At 42.2% G+C, this 24,114-nt stretch overlaps 1 protein-coding gene across 3 annotated transcripts in view; it reads right to left on the bottom strand.

Annotated features, from left to right (window-relative positions):
- Positions 1-1,046: 1,046 nt before the first annotated feature.
- Positions 1,047-24,114, bottom strand: part of ULK4 (unc-51 like kinase 4) — a 226,361-nt gene continuing 203,293 nt past the window's right edge. For 2 of the 3 annotated variants that reach the window (XM_074150384.1, XM_074150383.1), the window contains exons 35-36: positions 4,629-4,717; positions 1,047-1,449 (exon numbers count right to left, since the gene is read on the bottom strand). In XM_074150384.1, coding sequence (XP_074006485.1) covers positions 1,365-1,449; positions 4,629-4,717 — 174 coding nt within the window. In that variant the 3' untranslated portion in view covers positions 1,047-1,364. Of the gene's footprint in view, positions 1,450-3,262; positions 3,320-4,628; positions 4,718-24,114 lie in introns of all 3 variants that reach the window. The other variant, XM_074150382.1, reaches the window with a different exon arrangement.

Below are 24,114 nucleotides of genomic sequence, written 5' to 3'. Positions count from 1 at the left end.
AAAGGATCCTGGCTCAAGTTCGGATCCCAAGGTGATGAGCAAAACAAAACTACAAAACAGCCTGTGCCCCCCCTTTTGATTGCACTGAAACCGCAACGGGGAGGGTCTCACCCAGTAATTCAGCTTTGTTCCTCAGCCACACACTCACCATTGGGAGACCATTCCTATAAACCTATATTCCTATAAAAATATAGGAATGAGACCATTCCTATAAAACACCTTACCAGGTAGCAGCCCCCAGCTGCCTTTTCCCCGTTTCTGTAACTCCAGCTCTTAATTCCAGCTCCTAAGCTATCAAAAAGAGTGAGTGATACTTAAAGTAACGTAAAAAAACAATTCCTGCAAAATGTACAAGTTTACCCAGGGGTGTTTTCTTGCCTCCGTGCACTCTGGAGAAGGGGGCTGTCCAAGAGCAGGCTCGTAGCAGCCACTCTCCGTGAGGAACCCGTGTTTGCTGGCCATGGCAGGACCACGCCGTGGCTGCTTTGAAAGACAAACCATAAGGAGAAGTGGCCACAGCACCAGACTTGCCCATGCGATGCTCACTCAGGGCACACGAGGAGAAGAATTATTTAATTCTTTACACACTGGCATCTGCTTAAGGGGAGGCTTCCTGGACTATCAGTTTTTACTGGGGATAAATGATGAACTGCCAGGCTCAACATCTCACCTATTTTCAAAGCCGAGTTCCAGCCAGGAGCATTGGCAGGTGAGACCAACACAGCACCAACACAGCCGAAGCTGTGCAGTGTTAGGCAACAGGAGCATACAGCCTCACAAAAAAACCCCCACCACGTTACCGAGTAAAAACCTATCATGCATCCATGCCACGTACACACACACAGCCTCTAATGTGATCAGAGGGGTTGGTTCTGGTTGTGTGAGATGAAGAATATTGTCTTTCTTGATAAAAAAGTACCTTCTAGCGTCTGTCATAGGCATGAGGTGGCCCCTTAAGATGAACAGCCAAGGCATTCTCCTGGTCAAACCCAAAAGCACATTTCTAACAGCGGCTTAAAATAGTGAAAACACTTTATATCTCTATTGTGAAATAACTATACTATTTAATTTACAGTTTTCAAACTTGGTCTGTGAAAATACTTAAGCTACATCACGTAACGCCAGCAAGGTCAAGTAGTAACCAAGAATTCATCCTTACAATGGCTGAAAAAACAAACAACCCCCCTCAAACCGGTTTCCCTCCCTTGAAACCTCCCAAAGTCACACCCGTGCCCACACACAGCCACAGTTCAGCTTCCTGAATTAGTTACGTCTGCTCCGCTCATTTGAAGATGTTCCTGTGGGACTGAGGTGCTGAGCAGCATCCACAGCGTGCCTGTTTCGGTAGCCCGGTCAAAACTGCTTTACTTGGTAGTCCTGATGTTTTCACGTCCCACCGTTCTCAGAATTTCAAATGCCAAGGAAGCAACAGCCACATCAGCGTGAGAGCTAGGAATTAGAACCAGTAACACCTGTTAGGCATTCTCTGGGGAAAACGTTTTGTTCAAATCCCACACTTGCCTTTATCTACGCTGGAAAATTGTTAATACCATGAATGGCACTGTACACCCCGCTTTTCTGTTGAGCAGTAACATGAAACTAGAGATTCTGCCCCGTGTAAAAACGTGTAAAAATGAATTTCGGCTCAAATTCACAGTGCCTGCTACCTCACTCAATCTCCTCTGCTACAAGAAGATACAATTTACCACGCTCCCCCATGACTCTACTCACACACAACACTTTCAGCTCGACAGAACGTGTTTTCACACATACAGCCCTCATAACCCCACGCTGCTCTGCATGGGGCGGACTCGAGGTGTTGCCCGCCCCCTGGCAAGGAGAACCCACTGCCCCACCACACACAGCTCTGCAGCTCTGAGACTGAATAGTGGGATCTTCCCCCTTTGCTGCTTTGCCAGAATTTTTATTATATGTATTTTGCCTAAAATTCAAGACCAGCCTGGATGGGGCTTTGACCAGCCTGGTCTGGTGGGAGGTGTCCCTGCCCATGGCAGGGGGGTTGGAACTGGATGATCTTTAAGGTCCCTTCCAACTCTAACCACTCTATGACTCTATGATTCTAATTTTTCCTTCTGGAAACACATGTGTTTCTTAGAACAAAGTCTCTAACACATTAATTACTGGTAGTCCAGAGAAACAAGAAGGGTTGGTTGTTTTTTATAGACTACCATCTCGCACCTTTAACTTAGACAGGACACCATTAGACCAATCTGCAACTTCCTCAGGTGCTGCTAATAACAAGTACCTACCACCACTCCACGTGTCAGGGAACGCAGAGCTAGCCAGGAAATCCAAATGATCAGTCCTCACTACGTCAACCACTGTCTTAATGAGCAGCAGTTTACACCAGAAAATGTAGTTATCTGAAACAAATTCATCTTGGCAACTGTCTGCACTGAAAAATGAATGGCTACGATCCCACGTTTTAAAGTGTAGATTCGATTCCACGTAGCTACTAAAGCAGAAGGGGTGAGTTACGCGTCACTCTCAAAAGCGCCTGTTCCGACCAGCTGAGGATGGATCGCAGAGGAGGACTTTGGCAATCCACGGCTGCGACACGGCAGCGGGAGAGCCCCGAAAGCAGCTTGCGATCCAAGCAGCGCCCCTCTCTCTCTCGGCACGTGGCTGTTTGGACGGTATCCTCCTCCCGCCGCACAGCCAGAGCGGAAGATTAGAAACCTGTCTGCAAAAGATGAGCAACGCAAAAAACACTCCTCAATCAGAGCGACCAGGGACGGTGTGTGGGTGGGAGGGCCCGGGAGAGTTTAGACTGCTCAGAGGATGGCTTAGATCCAGCATCTCGGTTGTAGCCTTCTCTAAAACGTTTCCAGTTCGGCATGAGATACAGAGAGGCTTCTTAACAGGGTTCAAAGCACAGGTGAGGAGACCGAGCTTATGAGGTCACAAGGAATATTCTGGGAAAGACGCCACATAAGGGAGTCTGGGGAGATGATAAAACATCCATAACCTCCATAAACAAAATGGCCATTCAGCTAAAGCTGATTAAGCTTATTAACCCCAGGCTTCTCCTGCCTGCCCACTGCCAATTTATCCACGTCCAAGTCCATTACAACCCCAAGATCCAGGCTGAATCCCTCCCAGCTTCCTCTGGAAGCAAATGGATTGGGACATATGTTCCCCAAAGAAGGGGAGGAGGGGAAGTGAAATCCGTGAGCTCTCGGGGGCTCCCCTGTTGCCGCTGCAGTGTGGGAGCTTGGCACAGCGAAGGAACTTGGCTTACCCTAATGTATCAACACACTCATCATTGGCATCAGCTAGAATTTGGTCTACTGAGCTTCTTGTGTCAAATAAGAGAGAGCGCCGTTTATTCTGAGCTCTGTAGTATGTGGATTTCTGAGTACAGAAATGTACCGGTAACAGACAATTAGAGGAAGCCAGAAAAACAGACTCAAAGACAGCGACTGGGCTGTCTAGTGCATCTAATGCTAAAATGCTACAAAATAGAGTGAAAACTAGTTCTAAAAGAAGAAAGCCCCGTATTTTTCCACTGTCATCTTCAGTGGTGGTGCCAGTGTCTCCCTTGGGGAGAGATGACATTTTATTTTAGCTAGATAATTTCATGTGTCATACAAAAACCTGTGAGTCAGCAGCTGAGTATGCAAGAGGGATGCAGTCTGTTCTCGACAGGTTTGGTTAGTACTCGGCGTGCACCTCCTTACACCCACCACGTCCCACATTTCCTCTCCACATCTGCCCACATCCCCCCTTTCTTCCAACACAGGGTACACCCTGCCATAATGTCAAGGAGCCAGTTTTCCCAAACAACTGACCCATATAAAGCCTGCACTTGGGAGCACAAAAAGCACAGAAAAGATTCTCTCACTGTTTCAAAAACTGATCTATAAACTACAATTTCTCTATCAATTTTAGTTCAACCAGGAGTGAAACGCAGCCTAACGGCCCACGGCAGGAGCGTAAAATTTGTTTGGGGAGGCAGAGAACAGCAACTCATTCATTCATATGTCCAAGGGGGATTAGATGAGGGAAAGTCTATGGGAGATGAGCTGAGGTTTGGCCAACTTGTTGGGACTAGCACCTCTCTTCTCGCAGAGGAAGCCAGGGCATTCCCCAAAGTCTGGTCTCGTGCCTTCTTGGAGAAGCCACAGGTATTCTTAAACAAAAGCAGTTCTGTTCTTCAGCTGCTCATTTGAAAGTAATCAGCTTGCAAGTGCACCAAACACAATTACTTTAAAACAGGGTACAGACATCGCATTGTGCATCTAGCCCGCTCCGCCAAGAACCACCGGCCAGTATCCGGTTACAGAGGCCAAGTGTTTGGAATAAAATACTATATTAAAAAAAATAAAATATCGACAGATGTGCGCACACATTGAGCCGGGCCGTGCAGCACACTGTGGCTTGCTGCAGCTGGGGATCAAAGCACACTGCCGCCACCGCGGCAGAAACGCCAGCAAGCTGTGAATGAAAGGAGTTTGGAGGGGAGCAATGTAGGGAGGAGGGCCAGGGACAGAAACCTGAGAAGCTTGTACTGCACAGAAGGCGATTACAGGAGAAGACTACCACAGACAAAAGAGGAGGCGAGAGCTCTCAGCCCTGGAAATTCCTGGAAGCCTGAGGGAACTCACCTGGCAGTTTGGGCCAGTCTCTCTAGAGTCTGGATAAGAGCATCGCCATCATTCTTCAGGCTCTCTGAGCGCTTCTCGTTTGAAGTTATCTGGAACAAAAAGAAAGAATCGTTATCAGAGACTTAGCAAGAAATTCCTCTCTGTCATTTTTTGTGGGAGAGGGGAGAGGGAAACAAGTTACAGCATTTATTATAATTGTAAATGGAATGTGACATTAAAGAGACCCAAGAGAAAGTCCCTTTTACTGAACAGGATTGAATTTTAGGCACAGACCATCTAAAATGTCTTGGCTTAATTAACAAGATTCACTCTCGTTCTGAGTCTCTGTATGTGTGCAAATTCACACATTACAGTCTGCCAATCCTGATTTCATCCTTAGTACCAGTGCAAATATAAGCCCCATTTAGTCTGAATTCCAGGGAGATCTTGGGAAGGCAGTTGTTTTCGTTTCTCACTTCAGGGAAAAAATAACCAAGCTTGTATCAGCCTTTAGATCAGGACACGTGGCGTTTCTCAGAGAGGAGCCAGGTTAAAATCACTGCAACATTAGCAGTGGCATGTTGAAATTTTTCTTGCCACTCATCAGTCGTTAGGTGTATTACCTGCACAGACTGTCACCTACAGAGCAGGGGACTGAGCGACCAAAGCTATACGCCCTTTTGTGTCAAGTGAATCCTGATTATAGTTGATTTTGCCGCTGGTGTCTGCTATCATGCTAATCTGTAATGACTGGTTTATTGTTCTCCAGCCTTGAGTAGTCCAAGTACACAGCTCCAAGTGGCTGCACTTTTCCTGACCAGTTAAGCAGGTGAATGGGAAGGTCACAGGGGACGTGACACGAAGTCACACACACGGCACTGTGGCACAGACAGACACTGAATTACTTGGCAGCTTGCTGAAGAAGCTCTCTTATCTCAAAAAATTACTGAAAAAAAAAAAGGTTTGCATGTCAGTTCCTGCTTGCAAATGTAAATAAATCTTGGCCGAAGGGAAAGGAAAAGAGGAGGAACAGAGCATCTAATTATTTCAATACTGGAGGAGTTAAAGCTTGAAACAACGACTTCTAATCCCAAAATCTGGCAAGGACTTTTAAGCTTTAGCATGCCATGGCTGGCCCTATTTACCATTGATCAAGCATTTGAGTGATACGCCTTCACATCTCCCTCTTAAATCACAAGAGAAGCTGTATTTACAGCTGCCATCCTACCATAATTTATCAACAGCGATTCTGCAACAACAGTGTCACTACATCTATAATCATAACATCCTGCAGTTAAGCAGTAACGGGGAACAGGGACCTGTCTGAAGTAAACTTAAATGTATCCTGTGTGCTGGAAAAAAAACCAGTGATGCCATTACCTAAGTACAAATCATCGGTAAATCCTGATTACAGGTCAACAAACCTTTTTACTCTCTTGAGGGTTGTAACTGACCCCTTCGGTTTATATCTCAGTAATCCCTCCTTCTTTACTTGTCACCCATTAGATACAGAAGATGTTTTGTAATCTGGATGCTGAATGTGAGAAGAGACACATGCATAATAGTGGCAGTACAGCTGCTGTACAGGAAGAAACATGCTTTCACCACAAGACATTGCTTTTCATTCCTAAAGAGAGCTCGTGCCTCTACCAAATGCTTCCCTGTCTTCTGCAGCTCATCAGCCGCTGCCACGTTCTTTGCACTTGCTACATTCCTACCCCTCGTTCATCCTGCACACTCGAAGGAGGAAGAGGTCACAGGGGGAGGAAGGTCACTGGAGACTGGATCATGCTCCATATTACTATGAGGTCAAACAAAGGTTACAGGTATCTCTAATTCTAATGCATCTTAAGTCTTGGTACTGACGTCTGTACAACCCTCACAGTCTTTTAAGAAACTAGTCTTTGTGCCTTATACATAGACAAAACATTCAAAATATGCTCAATTATAAAATCTGGTACCAAAAAAAAAAGAAGTTTTAATTCTAAAATGCTGTATTTCAAACACTAACTTAGTCCTACTGAGTCATTGGCTCTGACTATAAGCTTGCCCGTGTTGCAGCATGCCTTGTGTCATTATTAAGAATACATTTCTATGGATACAATGCCTTTGAATGGAAAGGATTAAAATGGCTTTATAGGCACAGAAATTGTAATGGACAGAACAGAAAGACCCGTGAGATCATCTGCCCCATCCCCTATTATAATTCCCTGTTCAGAGCAGCTTTCAGCCACAAGCAATTGGCTGCTGCAATATCCATCCATAGGGGCTCCTCCCCGTTCTAAACAAAATGCTTCAGTTAAGATCCTTTCAGCAGTAAAGGTGGAATCACAAGGAGACAAAGGATCGAGACTTTAACAGCATGATCAGCCTGCAGAATTTTCAAATTAAGTCCAAAACAAATTTAGGACACGTTTTCTCAAGAGCATCAACTAACAGCTTCAGACAAGTCGAGGTGTGCTGGTGAAGAACAGCACCGATGGGGAACCTGCCCAGACAAAAGGTGGCTGCATGGATTTACGTGGGCAGCTGGGATTTCCACACACGCTCTCGATCACCGGTGTCCAGAAAACTGCTCTCTATCTACCACCAGGTACCCACACCATGGGCCTGGGAGAGGATCAATGATGCGGTAGCAGCAAAGCTGCAAGTTGAATAGAGGGTGAGCTACCAGGGCCCTGTCACCAGCTGCACTGCGACTGCCTGCAGGCTTTTTTGTCAGTATTTCCATGCTCTGACCTTTTTTACCCCCTTTTATTTCAGTCCGGGTAGTAGATCAGGTTGCTCCCTGAGCGATCAGAAGGCCTCTCGCATACAACAGCTCAGATGCTGCTTCACATAAAGCTCACGAGAAACGTTGTCTGAATCCCTGTTCACTTTCAAGACCCAAGATGAAACTTTACCCATGTTTTGTATTTAAAAATTGTTCTAGTTTTGTCTTCATTTTGTTCCACAGACAAAAATAAATTATGACAGCACATAAAATCATCAGTTACCAAACTTGTGGCAATGAATGTGTTTTTCACTCAGTTCATTATCTTTTTTCTAGCCAGCATCTCTGTCTTTTATCTGCACCAGTTCCAGTTCTCATTCATTCACTTGGAATTTTAACAACTAGTTTAATGATCTCTTGTAATATTGCTATTTGTTAGGGCTGGCTACAACACATATTCAACGACATAATCAATAGCTATTCCTTTAATTAAAAATGTAATTAAATCTCAGTTTAGTTGTACACTCATTGCAATTTAACAAGAATTTCAAAATAGCTTTTCCTTATTAAGCTAATAGCCATTCAGCAGCTTTCCTCTTTTCAATTCTATTAAACAAGGATGAGCCACAAGGAGTACCATCATTGATATGCAAAGATGAGTATTAGCTAAAATTAAGGATAGCTGTTCAGGTATCATGGCGCTGCTGAAGGAGAGTGCGGGAAAAGATACAATATGAAACATTTGCTGGAAAATCATCTTCGCTAATAAATTGACGATTCTTGGATTCTTGGTCTAAGTGGGAAGTGATTTTTGCAATTCAAGTTTCAAGAAAGCATGGAAACCTAAGGGACAATTACTTTTCTTAAGGCTTGTTTCATAATACTGAACTGCTTTCTCTGATTAGTCATAACTCACATTTTGTAATTTATAACTGAGTTAAACGATCTAAGTAGTAAACTACTCCCTCATCATTTTGAAATGAAAGAAGTTCTGCTTTGGTGAAGTTTCAAGCAAATCGTAAGCTTGATGTCTGTAATGTAAACTGGGAAATAATGTAAAATATTGATTGCGTAAAAATAAGGAGCTTTTAATTTGAAACTTTTTTTGGTTGAAGAAAGGCCTCAGGAGCATGTTTAGCTGCACCTTCAAGTGTTATTTTCTCAAATAAACAACTGCTGGAGACATTTACCATCTCCACGCTCAGCAGATGCTTTTCTATAAGCCAGCACCGTGCCTGAACACACAGATACAAGCACGGCATTTCATAAATGCTCTTTCCCAAACGTGTTCAATATTTTATCCTTGTAAAGTGATGCTTCCTTACTTTTTCCTCAAAATTTAATACAATTAAGCTAATTACCTTCGCGGGATTGGTTAGCTCAAGTTCTTGCACAACTTTACCAACACTGGCTGAGAGCAGCCACACAGGTAACACAGGAGCTGCTGTAGACCGGTTTATCAGAACCACCAGATACTTGCAGGTCCAATATTAGCATCACTTCAACACCGACACATGCTGGGAATAAAGAACCACTTTTCCCCAGCTGGAGGCTTTCCTGTGAATGGGAATTGTATCTTCAGCTAACACTGCAGTAAAACCAAACACCAACACGTATTTTTTTCTGTGCACTACTGGGACCCTATGTAGGACATGAAATAGACTTTAAAAAAAGAACACTTGGGAATAAAAAAAAATTAAAGAGTTAAGCACACTCTTAGTACCTTCTAGACACTATTTCAAATAATGTCTTCACAGTAAGTACTATTTCTGCAATTTAAAATGTGCATCTCGGACTTCTCATTCCTGCTTCCACCTTTGACTGGCTGAAGGCACTGTCAGGAGGACACGGAGCCTTTCATCCCCACCCAAAGCTGCTGTTTCAAATGCTGTCTGGGCTGGTGGCGATTGAAAGTTGATGGCTATTCACAGCTGCTTAGTGTGACCTTATTCCTATTTTTTAAGGAACAAATGTCACAAAATATAGTGGTGTCAAAAACATCGCTATAGCTGACGTGACAGCCCAGCAAATAAGTCAATGGGATGGTAACTTCAGAAATGAGGCACAATGCCTGGGCTGAAGGAGAAAACCTTCCAGTGTTGCGGCCCATCTTATGCCTATCCCAGGGCATTTAATGGTACTTTTCCTCCCAGGCTGTCAGCGCTGAGCTATTCACAAGCACTGCAGTAATCAAATAAAACACGTCACTTGGTTTGTCATGCACAACTCATGATGACATGACCAGAAATACGCAGCCATTCCTTCTTAGCGGAGGAGCACAATAACCAAGAATATATTGCAAACAGGGGCTCGTTCAGTTGAGCACCTATGTGAAATAAAGCTAACAGATCCATTGATCGTGTTCAAACTCACTAAACATAAATATTTCTTTCATTATAAATCCCTCTCCAGGCACACACGTTAAGCTGGCAGTTCCCAGAGGAGGTATATCAAATGCATCCATCACTTCTGGAGGCCTGCGTGCTTACTTACCCTTAAAAAGTAACAGGGCCCTATCTTTGCGCAATGAATCATAGAATAGTTTGGGTTGGAAGGGACCTTTAAAGGTTGTATAGTCCAAGCCCCCTCTGCAATAAGCAGGGACATCTCTGACTAGATCAGGTCGCTCAGAGCCCCGTCCAACCTGACCTTGAATGCTTCCAGGGATGCGGCATCTACCACATCTCTGGGCAAACTGTTCCACTGTTTCACAGCCCTCATTGTAAAAATTTCCTTATATCTAATCTAAATCTATCCTGTTTTAGTTTAAAGCCATTACCCCTTGTCCTATCGCAACAGGCCCTGCTAAAAAGTTTGTCCCCATCTCTCTTATAAGCACACTTTAAGTACTGAAAGGTTGCAATAAGGTCTCCCTGAAGCCTTCTCGTCTCCAGGCTGAACAACCCCAACTCTCTCACCCTGTCCTCATAAGAGAGGTGCTCCAGCCCTCTGATCATCTTTGTGGCCCTCCTCTGGACCCGCTCCAAGAGATCCATAAAGGGCCAGATGCAATAAAGCATTTGAAGCCTATAAAGGAGAAGCTGTAATGATTCCATTTTAGGTGTCAGGCCCCAAGGAGGAATCCCGAGCACAGACTGAGATACCTGTGCAGTGCATGGGGAGAGCGCAGCTGTAGAAGGGCATGGAGACCTGCATATTGAACACAGTTACCCAAATTCCCGTTCCTCTCTGGAGCTCAGATTGCTCACACAGCAAACGAAAACTCATAGTCCAGACGGCAGAAACCACAAATCCAACTCTTTTCCTCAGTGGCCCCACACCAGGCTACAGACTCCTACGCTCTCCTGTCATCCTCTCCCCTTTTCCAGGCAAGCGAAGGTCACATTTTCTGTTGCTGTGGTGGAGTTTCCACTGGATGGGGAGAGGCAGGGAGGTTTGGATTGTTCCCACGCAGTGAGTGAATAACAGCATGCTGTGGGGACTCTGCAGGGAGGCAAGAGGCAGCAGAGCTCTCCAGGTGAGAAAAGTTAAGCATCAACTACCATTTACCAGGGAAATGCTCTGGCTATTAGGCCAATTTTATATCTGTGGCAGGATTATTTTTAATAAAACCAAACCAACCTAAAACAGCAACAAAGAAACCCCAGCTATCTACAGTGGTCTTCTGTGAGTTGTCTAATCTGGCATTTGCTAGACGCGCTCTAGGCAGGCACATGGGACTGGACCCTTCAAAGCACTTGGGTGCAACCAATTTACAGGATTTTTTTTTTTGAAAACTAATGGTAACTCTTGCCAGGCTACGCAAGTGTAGCAGAGTAACACCTGAGGATGGTGTGCTCGCAGAGACACTGCTTGCTTGCTAGGATGGCCACAAGTGAGTTTTGCTCTCCATAACGTACGAAACCTCATTCTAAAAGCGTAAAAACCTTCCTAGAGTTCTCCCTGTCACAGCCAGCCTCCTTGCTGCTCTTCTCTCCACACGTGCTTCAGCCGGAGAGAGAGAGACCCAGAATGCACGTGTGGGAAGAACAAATCAAGTCGGACAAGTTATATTTATGTTACTAATTGCCAACTCATTTGAACAGGCCTGAGCAATGTTGCTGGACCATAAAAACAAGAAATGAAAGTTACAAAAGCATGAGCATTCCAGTTGTGCTTTGGCAAGCATATTGCAGTCAGGGATTGCAGACACACAATTACAAAGACTTTGTGGCCTTCAGATCCCACAAATACATGTGAAAACAAGCAGGTATCTGTGACAAAACCCCCCCTGCATCAGACAGCTTAGCTCTGATTGCAGAGTTCAAAAATCGTTTTTTTTTTTCCTCTTTATGGATAAAATTCTTGTTCCACTGAAGTCAGCAGCAAACTCCTTTTGACTTTGATAAGGCCAAGATTTCATTTGACGTATTTTGTTTTCTTCTAATTTGTATGTGTGTGCAGGTTTATTTCTAAGTTCAAAGCAATTTCCACCGGTAACTTGGAAACGTACCAGTTTTGTGGCAGTCTGAAAGCCACGCTGTCTCGAGGACTATTCAAAGAGAGAACAAGGAATGTCTCCCACACACTATGTAATGGTTAATTGATTTTGGATGTTTCTTGACACCTTCCACTTTGAGGCTATTCTCTGCCCTTCAGCATATACATAACGCAGAGCTCCACGATTGCTGTAAAATTACCAACTCTAGGAGTCATTATCTAAGCATAAGAGGAGATACATAAAACTGCAGGGTAATTATTGAACAGAAGACTGCTCTCTGTCTTGTTTGATTTTTTGATTTGGTTTTAATTACTAGCAGTGTTTTCAGCTTGCTTTCAGGAAATACAAGATGTCTTTATAACCCAGAAAATATCCATTATTGCGGTTTCCATCCTCTGTAACTAGTGAGTTTAAAATATTTGACTTAACAGATCTGGATAGGGTAACCTCTTCGCATCTATCAGACCCAGCTGTCCATAACAACTTCATTAGCAAAAGTAAGCTGCCTGGCATAAGGGGTCTCAGGTGCTACAGGAGACTTCCACATAGTACTGCAGTATTAACAAGTTATGTGTGCTCATAAGCCAGCTCAACACCAATACGACATTAAAAATAAACACTTGCCACCCTGTTGCTGGTGAGCTCATCTGCAAACACTGGTTCATCCGTCACCTGCATGCCAATGGCTCCCTGAGCTACCACTTCAGACTGGTTTCACCCTGTCCAAACAATGATCCCAGCTGGCCTCAGACATCAGCTTTAGCAAAATGGAACCACAGACCAAGCTTATAGAAACCTCACACAAGCCCCTCGGATCCCTTTTCCCGCAGCTCCCAAACAGCTGCCTGTCCTCACCTTGCTGGGTTCAATGAGACCACCACCTCCCAGGTACACTTCACCCTGATGGTCTTGTATGACTTCCCCCTTAAAAAAGGAACAGGGAAATACACTGGAATAATTTTTTATTACCACAGCAGGTCCAATTTAGGCTCAGGTCCTATGTTTATAGTCCTTTAGGAGCTATTATAGAGGCTTCTGGTTGTATTAGAGCAAAAAATCCCTAAAAGCAGTTAGGAACACACACTGTAAAGCAACACAGGAGGTTCTCTATGTATCTAGATTTCCCCTCAAGTTCATAATTCTCTGGATCTCTCATATTCACATGTCCTTCATATTCTCTCTTTCTCTTCATCAGCTTTTCTTCTAAAATAGCTTCTGACAAGTAACTCCCAATTCCTCTTAAATGTTGATTCCCACAAGTCTTCCCAGTGCTGCTGTCTTTTATAGCCTAAAAATTCAACTCATGAATTAGACCCCTAAATTCCAGCATCTGTCATCTCTTATATCTCCCTGTAAAATCACAAAATAGTCTCACTGCAAAGTTTTCTCAGAGTTACATCCAACTTTCATTGACACCCTGCATGGGTTAGGGATGGTCGTCTTTTCTTTTCATATTCATGTTCATCTAGTACAGCTGAACCCAGATCGTTCACTGCCATATTTTGTGCTATGACGATTCAAATAATTTCAAATATTTACATACTTGTAAGGGTAAGAATCATTACTACAGATAACTCATCTTCTCACTATTAGGAAAACCACTGACACCCAGAACATATTGGAAAGTGCTGACCTTTAAATGGCAATTACCATACAGGAGAAGTATGCAAGGACCCAAGCAATTATCAATAGCATAAATGCTTTTATATCTAAGGACACAAACACTTCAACAGCCATGCCTGTGATGCTCAGGTGAACCGGACAAACTCCTAGACACTGCCGAGCAGTTGCAGTTTACTGAGGAATTTGAGTTTTAATGCATACAGCCTCCAAAAAAATACTACCTCCAACCTGACGTTGTCCCTTGTCCTGCTTTAAAATGCTCCTCATAAAGATAAAAGACTATGCCTTGATAAAGGCAGAGTGATGTGAACAGATGCTGTCAAAGTTGTTCTTATACGGATCCACGGGTACAATTCAAGTCTGACCTAGTACGCAAAATCTCTAGCTTCCCCTGAGCAGCAACTTGATACGGCATTGATTAACTTTCATAGAAGATAAAGCAGAATTGGAAAGCTCACGCTCACGTTGGTGATAATCTGGACTTGAACATAAGACTCCAACAACTAAATGTCTGTACAATTTGACTTCACGTTTTAGATTTACCATTCCAAGAATGCAGGAATATGATGAGTTAAATTAAGAACCAATACAGATTATGAAAAATACATACTTAAAGAATAAGAAAAGCAACAAAATCTTGTTAGAAAATCACTATGAACTATAATTTTGAGCTAAATATTAAAGCATTAAATATTAGTTCCTTTGTAGCCCCTATCGACTCGGTTTCTATGGATACATAAAACTTGGCCATAGAACCCTCGAGGTTTACCTTAAATACCAAACATGGATAGCCTTTCATATAGTGAAAAAAGAAAATAAAAGGTTGGATTATTTTTTTATTAGGGGAGACAAGCACCATTATATTTATGCTCTATGTAAAAAGCAACCAGGAATGTAAATGACTGAACAGGGATATAAGTCTATAAACCACCAATTTCTGAGGAAAATTATGCTTTATGTAATGGTTCAATTTCCATAAAATTGTAAAAACTGTCATAAAAACAAATGGACTTCTGAAATCGATGCTTGCTTATTGTCATGTGACAGATGGCTCTGCCTGCCTGGCAGAGAGCAAACAGCTACCTAGTTGGTCCTCACTGACCTCGGAGAGAATCATTTTGGTCTATTCACTTTTTTTTTTTTTTAATGAGCCTGGTTGCATTTAACTATCTTTGTGGCAGCCAGTAAGTCATCCGTGCACAATTACTGAGAGGAGGTCAAAAGGAAGTAATAGTGATGAGCCCAACAGATGACACAGCCAGGCAATCTCAACAGTATTGCACTATGTAAAATTACAGTGCACTGAAACACCAAATGAGTCCGGCAATCCTTTTGTGCCCACAGAAACAATGAATTAGGACTCCACAACCAAAACAACAGCGATAGTCACCGAGAATTACACGGGCTGTGAATTATGAATCGAATAAACAGGTTGCAGGTTTCAGAACTGCCAGTTTCACTGTACAACCCGAAGCAAAACATCTGTCCGTGTGTAAAGAGAGCGTATTTCTCATTACTGACCGTGGCAGTATTGTTTTTCGGACAGTTCCTGTATCTATTCATAATCATACTGGGCTCCCAGTACCCAAATACCAGCACAGTGTTAATCATTGAGGGAGGATGCGTGTGGTCTCAGAAAGCAAACATGTTCCAAACAAAGGGGTAAGAAACTTCCCCCAGGAACATGAGTCCACAGTATGTCAGCCACTGGAATAAAGACTTTTCATTCTTGCTGCTCTCTGAAATGAAGAGCAGGTCCCATATTTGATGCCCCCTCCATCGGTGTCATTAAAGAGCAGCCATTACAGACTGACTGAATACTTTAATGTCAGTTGTGAACCAAGATGGCAGCCCAAATCTGCACTTAATGCAGACACACATACACTTCCAGACTTACAGCACTTACCCCCAATAAACAGAATAAGATTTAATGTAGAATGAATAGTTCAATGGGCCAAGTTGCAAGTAAGTGTTCACAGTTACTTCAGAGGTCACCCCCACTCACGGCAGCTCACACAAGTTGTCAGTATGTTCATGTTTTGGGTTTTGTCAACACTTACCATTTCATTGTGTTTGGACTCCACATGCTTCACCCTTTATGAGCCCGGCTGTTTTACTGACATCAAGGAAACTAGTGATTTGACAATTTCATATCCATTTTCCTCTCCCTACCTCAACTCGCATATACCGGCACTTGGCTGACTATCACAGTTTCATCGGTGACTGGCAGGAACAGATTCCTGAGTAGCTTTCCAATGCTTTTATCAATTCATTGAGTTCCAGCTCCTGGCAGCCTGTGTATAAGAGAAACTCTTGCAGCTGTCCCCAGCATAATAGCATCTTACTGTTCTTTATAATAATATTTCAAGATACAGATGAATATAAACACCATGGAGTTTTTTTACTGCAACTGCAAAAACAAAAGGGCTCTAATACAAGGGTAAGTGATTTACAGTGGAAACTTGCGAAGAGAAGATAAATCACCTTTTTCTCTCAATACAGTGCCATACAGTCATCTCCATCTTTTCTTATCAGCTGCCATTTCCAACACATGCAAGAAGTGCTGTTATTATGCTAGGGAGCAAAAAGGATCAAGCTCTTCACCCTGGCAGTCTTCTATCAACAATAAAAGAAAAAGATACAAAGACTGCAAGTCCAACATGATGTCACTAACTGGTGACATGCATGGCAATATACTGCTTTACTGTTAATAAAAGAAGTCAGGGAAGACCAAGGCTCATTTTATTTATCAAGTAGCTGGTAACTCATCCCTGACAGTATAAAAAGAAGGGCAATGCATGACAACTCCGCATAATACTTCACGGCAGATGGAGCAAGGGGAACGAGACTAGCTGTCTGTGCAGCTGGTAGGCATGGGAAGAACAAGCCTGTCCTAATGCACCTGCCCGGTTGTTAGCACCAAGGTGGGACAAGGCGAGGAGGAATATATCCCAGTGTCAAGAAACAAATGTGGAAGTTAGAAAATATCTGCTGAAATTGTTCATCCTCTCCACGTAGAAGGCTGTGTCTGGCACTGTTACCACAGATACTCCTGCTTATCTTCTCCATTGCATAGTTAAACAAATTTTAGCTAAATTAAAATCATGCAATTAAGTAGAGAGTCAAACAATCACCAAGTACTTGAGTTAAAGCAGTTTTAGAAATTACCAACCATTTAGCTAGAACATGAAATTTATGTATATATGCACCCACTTAAGGCAGCTGGCTTGAACCACCGATGGTGATTCACACTAACCTATTTTACTCCATGCTGTAAAAGACTGGGGTGCCCGTACAATCAGCTGTGTTGTCTCAGACAAGGTAGTATTCATTTCCAACTGAGCAGGCAACAGCTCCCTCAACTCCTTTGCCTTGATGGCACCGAGGTGGATGTCCTTATTTTAAAATTTATTTTAAAATGCTGAGCAAGAAATTGCTATCAACAGAGGAAAGATGCTAGCACAATGCATCCTTATTTTTAATGCATCCTTATTTTTATAAAACATATTCGAATTCAGATTAGTTATGTCATCCATTAGTTATGTTGTCCAAGAGACTTTACAAATGGTTTTTTTTGGGTTTGGGTTGCCATAGTTTAAAAGAACAAACAAACAAAAAATTCACTGCCCCAACTGTTTGCTCCATTTCACTACCAGGGGTTCTTGTCCCCAAAGCATGAAGGGGAGAGTAAGATCCCTCTTTGTATCTCACTAGCTCTGGTTCACAACCTGTCCTATTAAACAGCCAATGAAGGTGGACCTGCATTAACACTGGGCTGAGACACGTTTCCAGTTCTGTTGAGTCAGGACAGCAGGGAGACAGGACAGGGAAGTGGAGGTGGTGGAGGACCAGGCAGGGCAGAAGATTCTGCTGCAGCCAGCATCTCAGAGCCTTAACATGAGCTCACAGACTTTTGTCATTGAAAGGTGGAGATAAGGAGGGAGAAAGCTGAAAAGATAAAACTTTCAGCGAAGAAGTCCACAACAAAAGGAGAGTCTACACAAAAGGAGAGTCTAACACAAAATTTTCTGAATTCCCAAAGAGAAGACTCTTTTTCCTACAGGAAGTAAAGAGCTCAATTTGGGTAGGAGAACATTCACTGGAAGACAAGCTGACTGCTTCCCTTTGTAACTCTGTAATACAGCAGAGATTGACCTTTGCATTCTCATTTCAATGCTTATCTTGAACAAACAGCCAAGAAGTCGATGTCTACAGAGAAAAAATTAGGGAAGTGACTTTTCCCTAAAAGTGCAGAGCAAGTCCTAGGGAAAATTTTAATAAATATGAGTCCAGCTGCTGTGGCTGAATGTTAAGCGGCTTCGTGATGCAGTGTTTATCTGGCCATGAAATGCTTGCTGAGACAAGTTAAACTTCAATCTTGAATTATACGATTAAGTCTTTCAGGGAGAAAAAGATCCTTTGTAGTTTTTGTTATCTCAAAATACATTATATTTCAGTATCAACAGAAGAACAAACTTTCTTATTTTATACACGCATCGGCTTTTTGCTTTTATCTCGTGGGTGAATTTAGGGTTCACTGACTGAAGCCAATCCTAATGAATGCAAGGGTTCTGACAAACCTCGCCCACGCAGATCGGAAAGTGAACCTTACACCTGGCTTACAGCACTGCCGCTTCTGCAGGCTTGGCTTCAGTTGAATAGACAATCGTATCGAACTGTGTACAAAACAGCTACCGACAGCTCAGCTTTCAGCTATGATCTAATCGGGATGGCAAGTGGATATTTTTCCCTCTCATTTTCTTTTTGACTACAGGAAAAAAATCATAAAGTACTATTATCACATGGTAATATTCATAATAAATGCACACAGGTCCCAAATAAAGCATTTCTAACTTAATAAAGCAGTTTGTTTTCTCTTAGAGGTTTCAAGTTAAAACTCCTCAGACGTTTTTGCTGATGCGCAGCTAATTACATCATTGGTTTGCATTTGCTATTGCTCAATGACCATGAACAAGGTGTGCCTTAAAATTAGATGTTGCAGCTCATACACTTAACCTGATTAGGTCAATAATTTAAATATTAACACAGTTATGGAAATGAAAGCCAACAGATTCTTGTTAAAAAAGAAGTCATTGTATACCCTTACACTGTATTCTTTTAAAAACATGAGACCTAAATGTTTTCAGAGGTGGAATGAGTATCTGGATGTCTGCCACAAGATACTACCTTTTGCTCCTGTACCCACTGTGGCTGTCAATCTCATAACTGTGTCCTCCAGGACAAGGTAACTGAGTCACAGTGCAAACTTAATCGCATCACAACACAAAGCTGATGTGATGATCTCATTACTGTTCCAGGAAAAGGCATAAACTCAATTCCTATTTACACCAGCAAATCTAGCTTTCAGCAAAGATCTACAAAGGCCCTGACCACAAAACAGGGAGAACAAGTAACATGAGTGGCACCCTATTAAGGAAACTATTAACGTAAGCAAGATAGTGACACTGAGATTTTTAAAGAAAGCCTCAGTGCTTTGTTAGAGGATTTTTGAATTTTAAAGTAGTTTTGAAGGTTAGCCAAATCTATGATCCTTTTTGGTAAGGTTAAGGTACCTGGAAGTTACCTTTATGTCAGGTTAAAAATAATTTTGTACATTAAAGAAGAGATTTATTGCACTATTTCAAACACTCAACCCAATCTAAATTGGCTAGGAGGCTCATTTTGAAGCTCGTCACCCTTTTTAAAGTATTGTATTTGGATTATTTTCTAGCATAGTATCAGACATGCAGAAACAAAATCTAAAATGACTAAATCTGACTTAAAAAGAATACCTGTCTGATCAAAGCCTCTGGCTCACCTGTGTTGGTTGTTTGGGATTTTGGGGGTTTTTTGGGGGTTTTTTTTTGTTGTTTTTTTTTTTTTTTGTAGAACTAACTAGCAGGAAAAGTCTTATCTTCTAAGAGTTGCACTTAGAACTGATTGCTTGTAAAGATTTGAGGAATGATTTGGATTATCATTCTAAAACAGCACCCGGGGAACTGGGTGGATCAAGGGATTGCTAATCAGAGATCAAGTCTTTCACATCTAAACTGCTGATTTAAATTCAATCCAAAACAAAGATCCCCCAACTGGTGGACAGCTGATGATCTGTAAGAAATTAGGTGATGTACTCACTCTATTCTTAGAAGATACATGTTTTAACATGTTACACGTTATACACCAAACTGCCAGCAAAATTGGCACTCTTTGCAGTGAAACCAAGGAATACATCAACAATGAAACATTTAAATTAACTTTTATCCCTCAGTACAGTAACACAAAACAGGGCTTTGGCTTTCTGGATTCAGGTTTAGATCACACTTACATTCCCCAACCTGCTCAAAATAAGAGTTTCAGCCTCTAAGACTACAACAGTAAATGCAAATGAAACATTTCAGTAAGGTAAAAATTACTATTTAAGTTCCAGAGTAGCTATATTGGGCTTTAATGACTTATAATTTACAGAAAGGGCAGTGGTAGATGTTAATGAGTGACTCAGACAACTTCCTATTATGCTTTTCTGCAGGAGCAGTCATTATCACATGTCAGTTGCTCAGAACATAGCACTCTCTAGTCCTCCCTCTTATTTAATAAAAGCAAATTAATAATTTCCAATCTTTTATTTATTTGGTGAATTTAGACCCTAGTTTCACTTATAAATTACAGTAAATGTATCATTTTAATTAACTTACGAGTCATAGCTGTTCTACAGATGTTTTGTTTGTTTGAACATACTTTAGTCTATGAACTAATTGCAACTCTTTTACTGTGATTCTTGATTTACTAATGGCATTTGTGACAGATCAACTATATGACATTTTACCATTTCTCTTTGCTGACTACCAGGTCAGACTGTGAGTCCACCCCCTAGGCTTAAAGCCCATTGCTCTTGGTACATGACATGTATATCTATCTCAAATGGCTACGATGCAAACCAAGCCCATAGCCTGTACTGGGAGACGGACTGACCTTACCTGCATATGAATCAGTGGGTTGGGCACACACTAATTGCTACAGCAGGAGCAGAGCCTGTTCCCCTTACTCAGCCTTCTTCCCAATTTCCTTCCTCCCAAAAAGAACTCCTTCCACCCATAAACCGAGCCCCTTCTCCCTGCAGGAACCTCCCTCACAATCCCATGGCAATTATCACCAATGCATAGGAGGGGAACTCACCAGAGCAAGATCCAGTCGCACGCTGGTGGCACTGCATGGAATAGGAGAGGCTAGAAGAGTTCTTTGTTGTGTCTTTCAAAGGATTCCTCTACTGAGTTCATTGCTCTACCAGGGAAAACAACTTCTTCCTGTACTAGGTCCCAGGGAAAATCCATAGACATTGCCCATTGGTCCAGGAAGAAGGAATATAGTCCCTTTAAATAATGGAAAGCGTTGACTACCCGCAAGTGTCTCCCCTACTCCCATGGCACCATCAAAAATTTCGTGTAGGTTCTAAGATGCACCCTTACAGCAGGCGTACACAGATAGCCAATCCCACCAAACACAAGACAGGTTGCTTAGCAGGGAGTGAAGAGACATGTCACAATGTGTGGAAGAAGGCACCTTGAGACAAGATACCATTTCTTTTCCTGCTGATCCTTTCCCAACTCTCTTCCTCTTGTGCACTGCCTCCCAGATCCCGCTCACCCCAAGCCCAGTTTGCTAGCCATCCCTCCATAGACACCCATGAACAGGTGCTGAAAATTTGTCCTTGGGGACAAAAATGGCAAACGTAATTCATGGCAGGGGGTAGGGGTCCTTCACATCATTAGAGGAGGTCACTGATGCATGCACAGCCCCATCTCCCAAGACAATCTGTGCATAGAGACAGTCATATAAAGGACTAACACTACTATCACCAGTCATCTCAGAGTCCTTGAGGAAGCCTTGGATACAGTCCTCTGGGATACGGTTGGTAAGAGGGAAGAGACTGCCTTAGTGGATGCCAGGCAAAAATCCACCCTGAAGACAGCAGTACTTGGCTACCACCTTTCCAGAAAATTAAGATCTTGAGTCTGATTTCTGTCACCTGAGGAAGGGATGATTCCCTGCCTTCCCATTAGGTCTTTATCTAGTTGCTGAGACAACACCAGCACTCAGCCTTCTCTTCCCTGTCTAAACCTCCTCCTATAGCTCCAGCTGTTCCCAGTCTCCGTGCTGACCATTGGTGGCCAATCCCACAAAGCTTGGCAAGTGCCAGAATTAACAGAATCCAGATAGAAAAGGTGTATGTACAGAGCCCTTTCTTCTTGCATTTCCTGTGGATCTGTAAGAGGGGTGTCATCCTCTGCCAGGAGGCTGAGAATATGCTTCTTGGTACCCTTCTGCTTTTCTGAGGAGTAGATGTATGCATATACTCCAATTCCCCTCCCAAAGGAGCTGGCTGTGGGATCAGAGAAATGGGTCTCAGGCCCACTGGTCTTTCTGTGTCCAGACTTTACTCTTTTTCTCCTATCATTCAATACACTAGTATTGAAGTGAGTAAGGCGGGTGCCTTTAGGCTCTAAAATATCTTGCACCAGATGCCAACTTGCCACAGTCCTCCACCAACTAGCCTTTTTCGTGTTGCTGCAGCATAAGGACTGGAACACAGCTTCTCTACATCCCAGCACCTTTACAATGAGGAAAAGACATCATTTCCTCTCTATCAACCAAGCCCACACTTCCAAACAACCTCTAACAAAGCCTATGTCCTCTGACAGGCTATTGTAAGAATGATCACAGGCTGACCTTGGCCAAAATTAAGAGTTTGCGGCCATTATAGACATCAGGTAGCAATCCATGAAAGGGATCAACCAGACAGAAAGGAGTTTGTTACTCATTTCTGGCCTCATGGACATTTTTCTTGGACCAATGTTCTACAAGCCTCAAGGCCTGTATAGTTAGGATGATTTTCCCTCTATACATTATTCAGTATTTATCATAACTGAATGTTATTGGCAATTCTGTCACCAATTCAATCAATATTTTGAATCGTCTGCAACTCTTCACAAGCTACCTTAGTTTTGAATAATTCTTTGTCATAGTGCTCTTCGTCTCTTTTTCCAGGCAATTTATGAATGCATTGCAGAGCAAAGATCCTGGTAAGCTTATGACAGCAATGTATATTTACAATGCACAACTAGCCATTTATTGTTTCCTTTAATCTGTGAGACGAACTTTCCTCTTTCTCATGGGAGCTTAGTTGCTTTAGGAATTTCTACGAAGAAACCTTAAGAAAAGCCATTCCAAATCCAAGTCCACTACATTAATTCTTCACACGCTATTGACTCACTCAAAAGAACTGGAGAAATATGACTTCCCTCTCCAGACATCATATTGACTCTTACATAATGTGCTGTATTTATCTTTCTGTTTACCCATCCTTCCTTTATTATCATATCTAACGGTTCAGCCTTACAGAATTCAGAGTTAATTGTTGGCAGTTCTCAGAATGATCCCTGGAGCCCTTTAAAAAATTTTAGTATAGACTCTGATTTACCTGATAGGCTGCAGACCACAATCACACGCTCAGCAATTTCTTGGGCAATAACCATTGGGACCAGCTGACCTGTTCTTACTCACTTAATCAAATTCTTCCAAAATCTCTTTTTGTAACACCTTATTTTTTTTTAGACAATTGAGATGACCAAATGTGTAACTTTCGGTAGCAAAAATCAAAAGTCTGAAAAGAGACCTTTGGGGTATAAGTAAAGACTTCCCCTGTTCTTGTCTTTAGAGGAATACTTCATGTGTCAGTCTACAAAATGAAGTTTGGTGCAAAGATACAATAGTTTCTCAAAACCTTTATAAATAGGGATGACTGACCACCTTCATTGGCAGATGATGTATTCTTTCATTTGATGAATTGATAAGCTATTAATGAGGACTGTCTATGATCATCAGAATGGCATCTTTGTCTCTGAGACATTTTTTTGAAAAATATACACCTCAGAGTATAAACTGGGTGACTGACCTTGCTGAGTAGCACATACTAATCAACTTCATAAAATTACACAAACAATAATCTAAATTATCACTACAGACTTCCAACAACCTTTTAAGTTTTAGTACCTCAATGTTTATGGACACAAACGTTCCAAGACAGACAGAAAACTGCAGACATTTGGAAGTCCTCTGATTGTCTACTTTCAGGTGAAGTGTCTATCTCATCACCTTGAAATGATTTCTTGCTATTTCCCTTGAAGCATGTCCTGGACAAAGCTCCTGGAGATAAGACGCTTCTTACTGATTGTGTCCGTCCCTTATCACATTTCCATCCAAAACTTTCACACACCAGGGGGACTCCCCTCAAACCTGGCACTCAGAGTGACACTTCTTGTATGGTGCAGTTTCTGAATTTGTTCATGAAAACAGAAATGAGAAAAGTTTTTGAAGAGCATGTTCCTGTGTATTTGTAGCATATATATGACAAGCACACAACTATAATATATCATAATAACGTATCTAGCTTTTGACCCTGAGAACGAATTGTGGGTGTATTAGTTCTTGCTTAATGGGAGTACCACTGGGAAGTACCTTTTAAAAGGATAATAAGGCAGTGCAAAGAGCTAAGATTCACGAAACTATGAGAAGAGGATAATTTTGTGATGGGTGTGGAGTGTGGGAGTTTTCTGAATAGATGCTCAGAGCCAAGAAAAGCTAACCCTTTTTTTTTCTTCTTTTTCTAAATGAAACAAAAACTTCTAATAAAGACATCAGATAAACAGAATAATATTATTGTCATAGACATGCAA

Source organism: Numenius arquata, chromosome 7, assembly GCF_964106895.1.
Source record: "Numenius arquata chromosome 7, bNumArq3.hap1.1, whole genome shotgun sequence".
Taxonomy (NCBI): domain Eukaryota; kingdom Metazoa; phylum Chordata; class Aves; order Charadriiformes; family Scolopacidae; genus Numenius; species Numenius arquata.
Note: the sequence above shows the minus strand (reverse complement) of the source record. Positions and strands in the feature narration are given on the sequence as shown.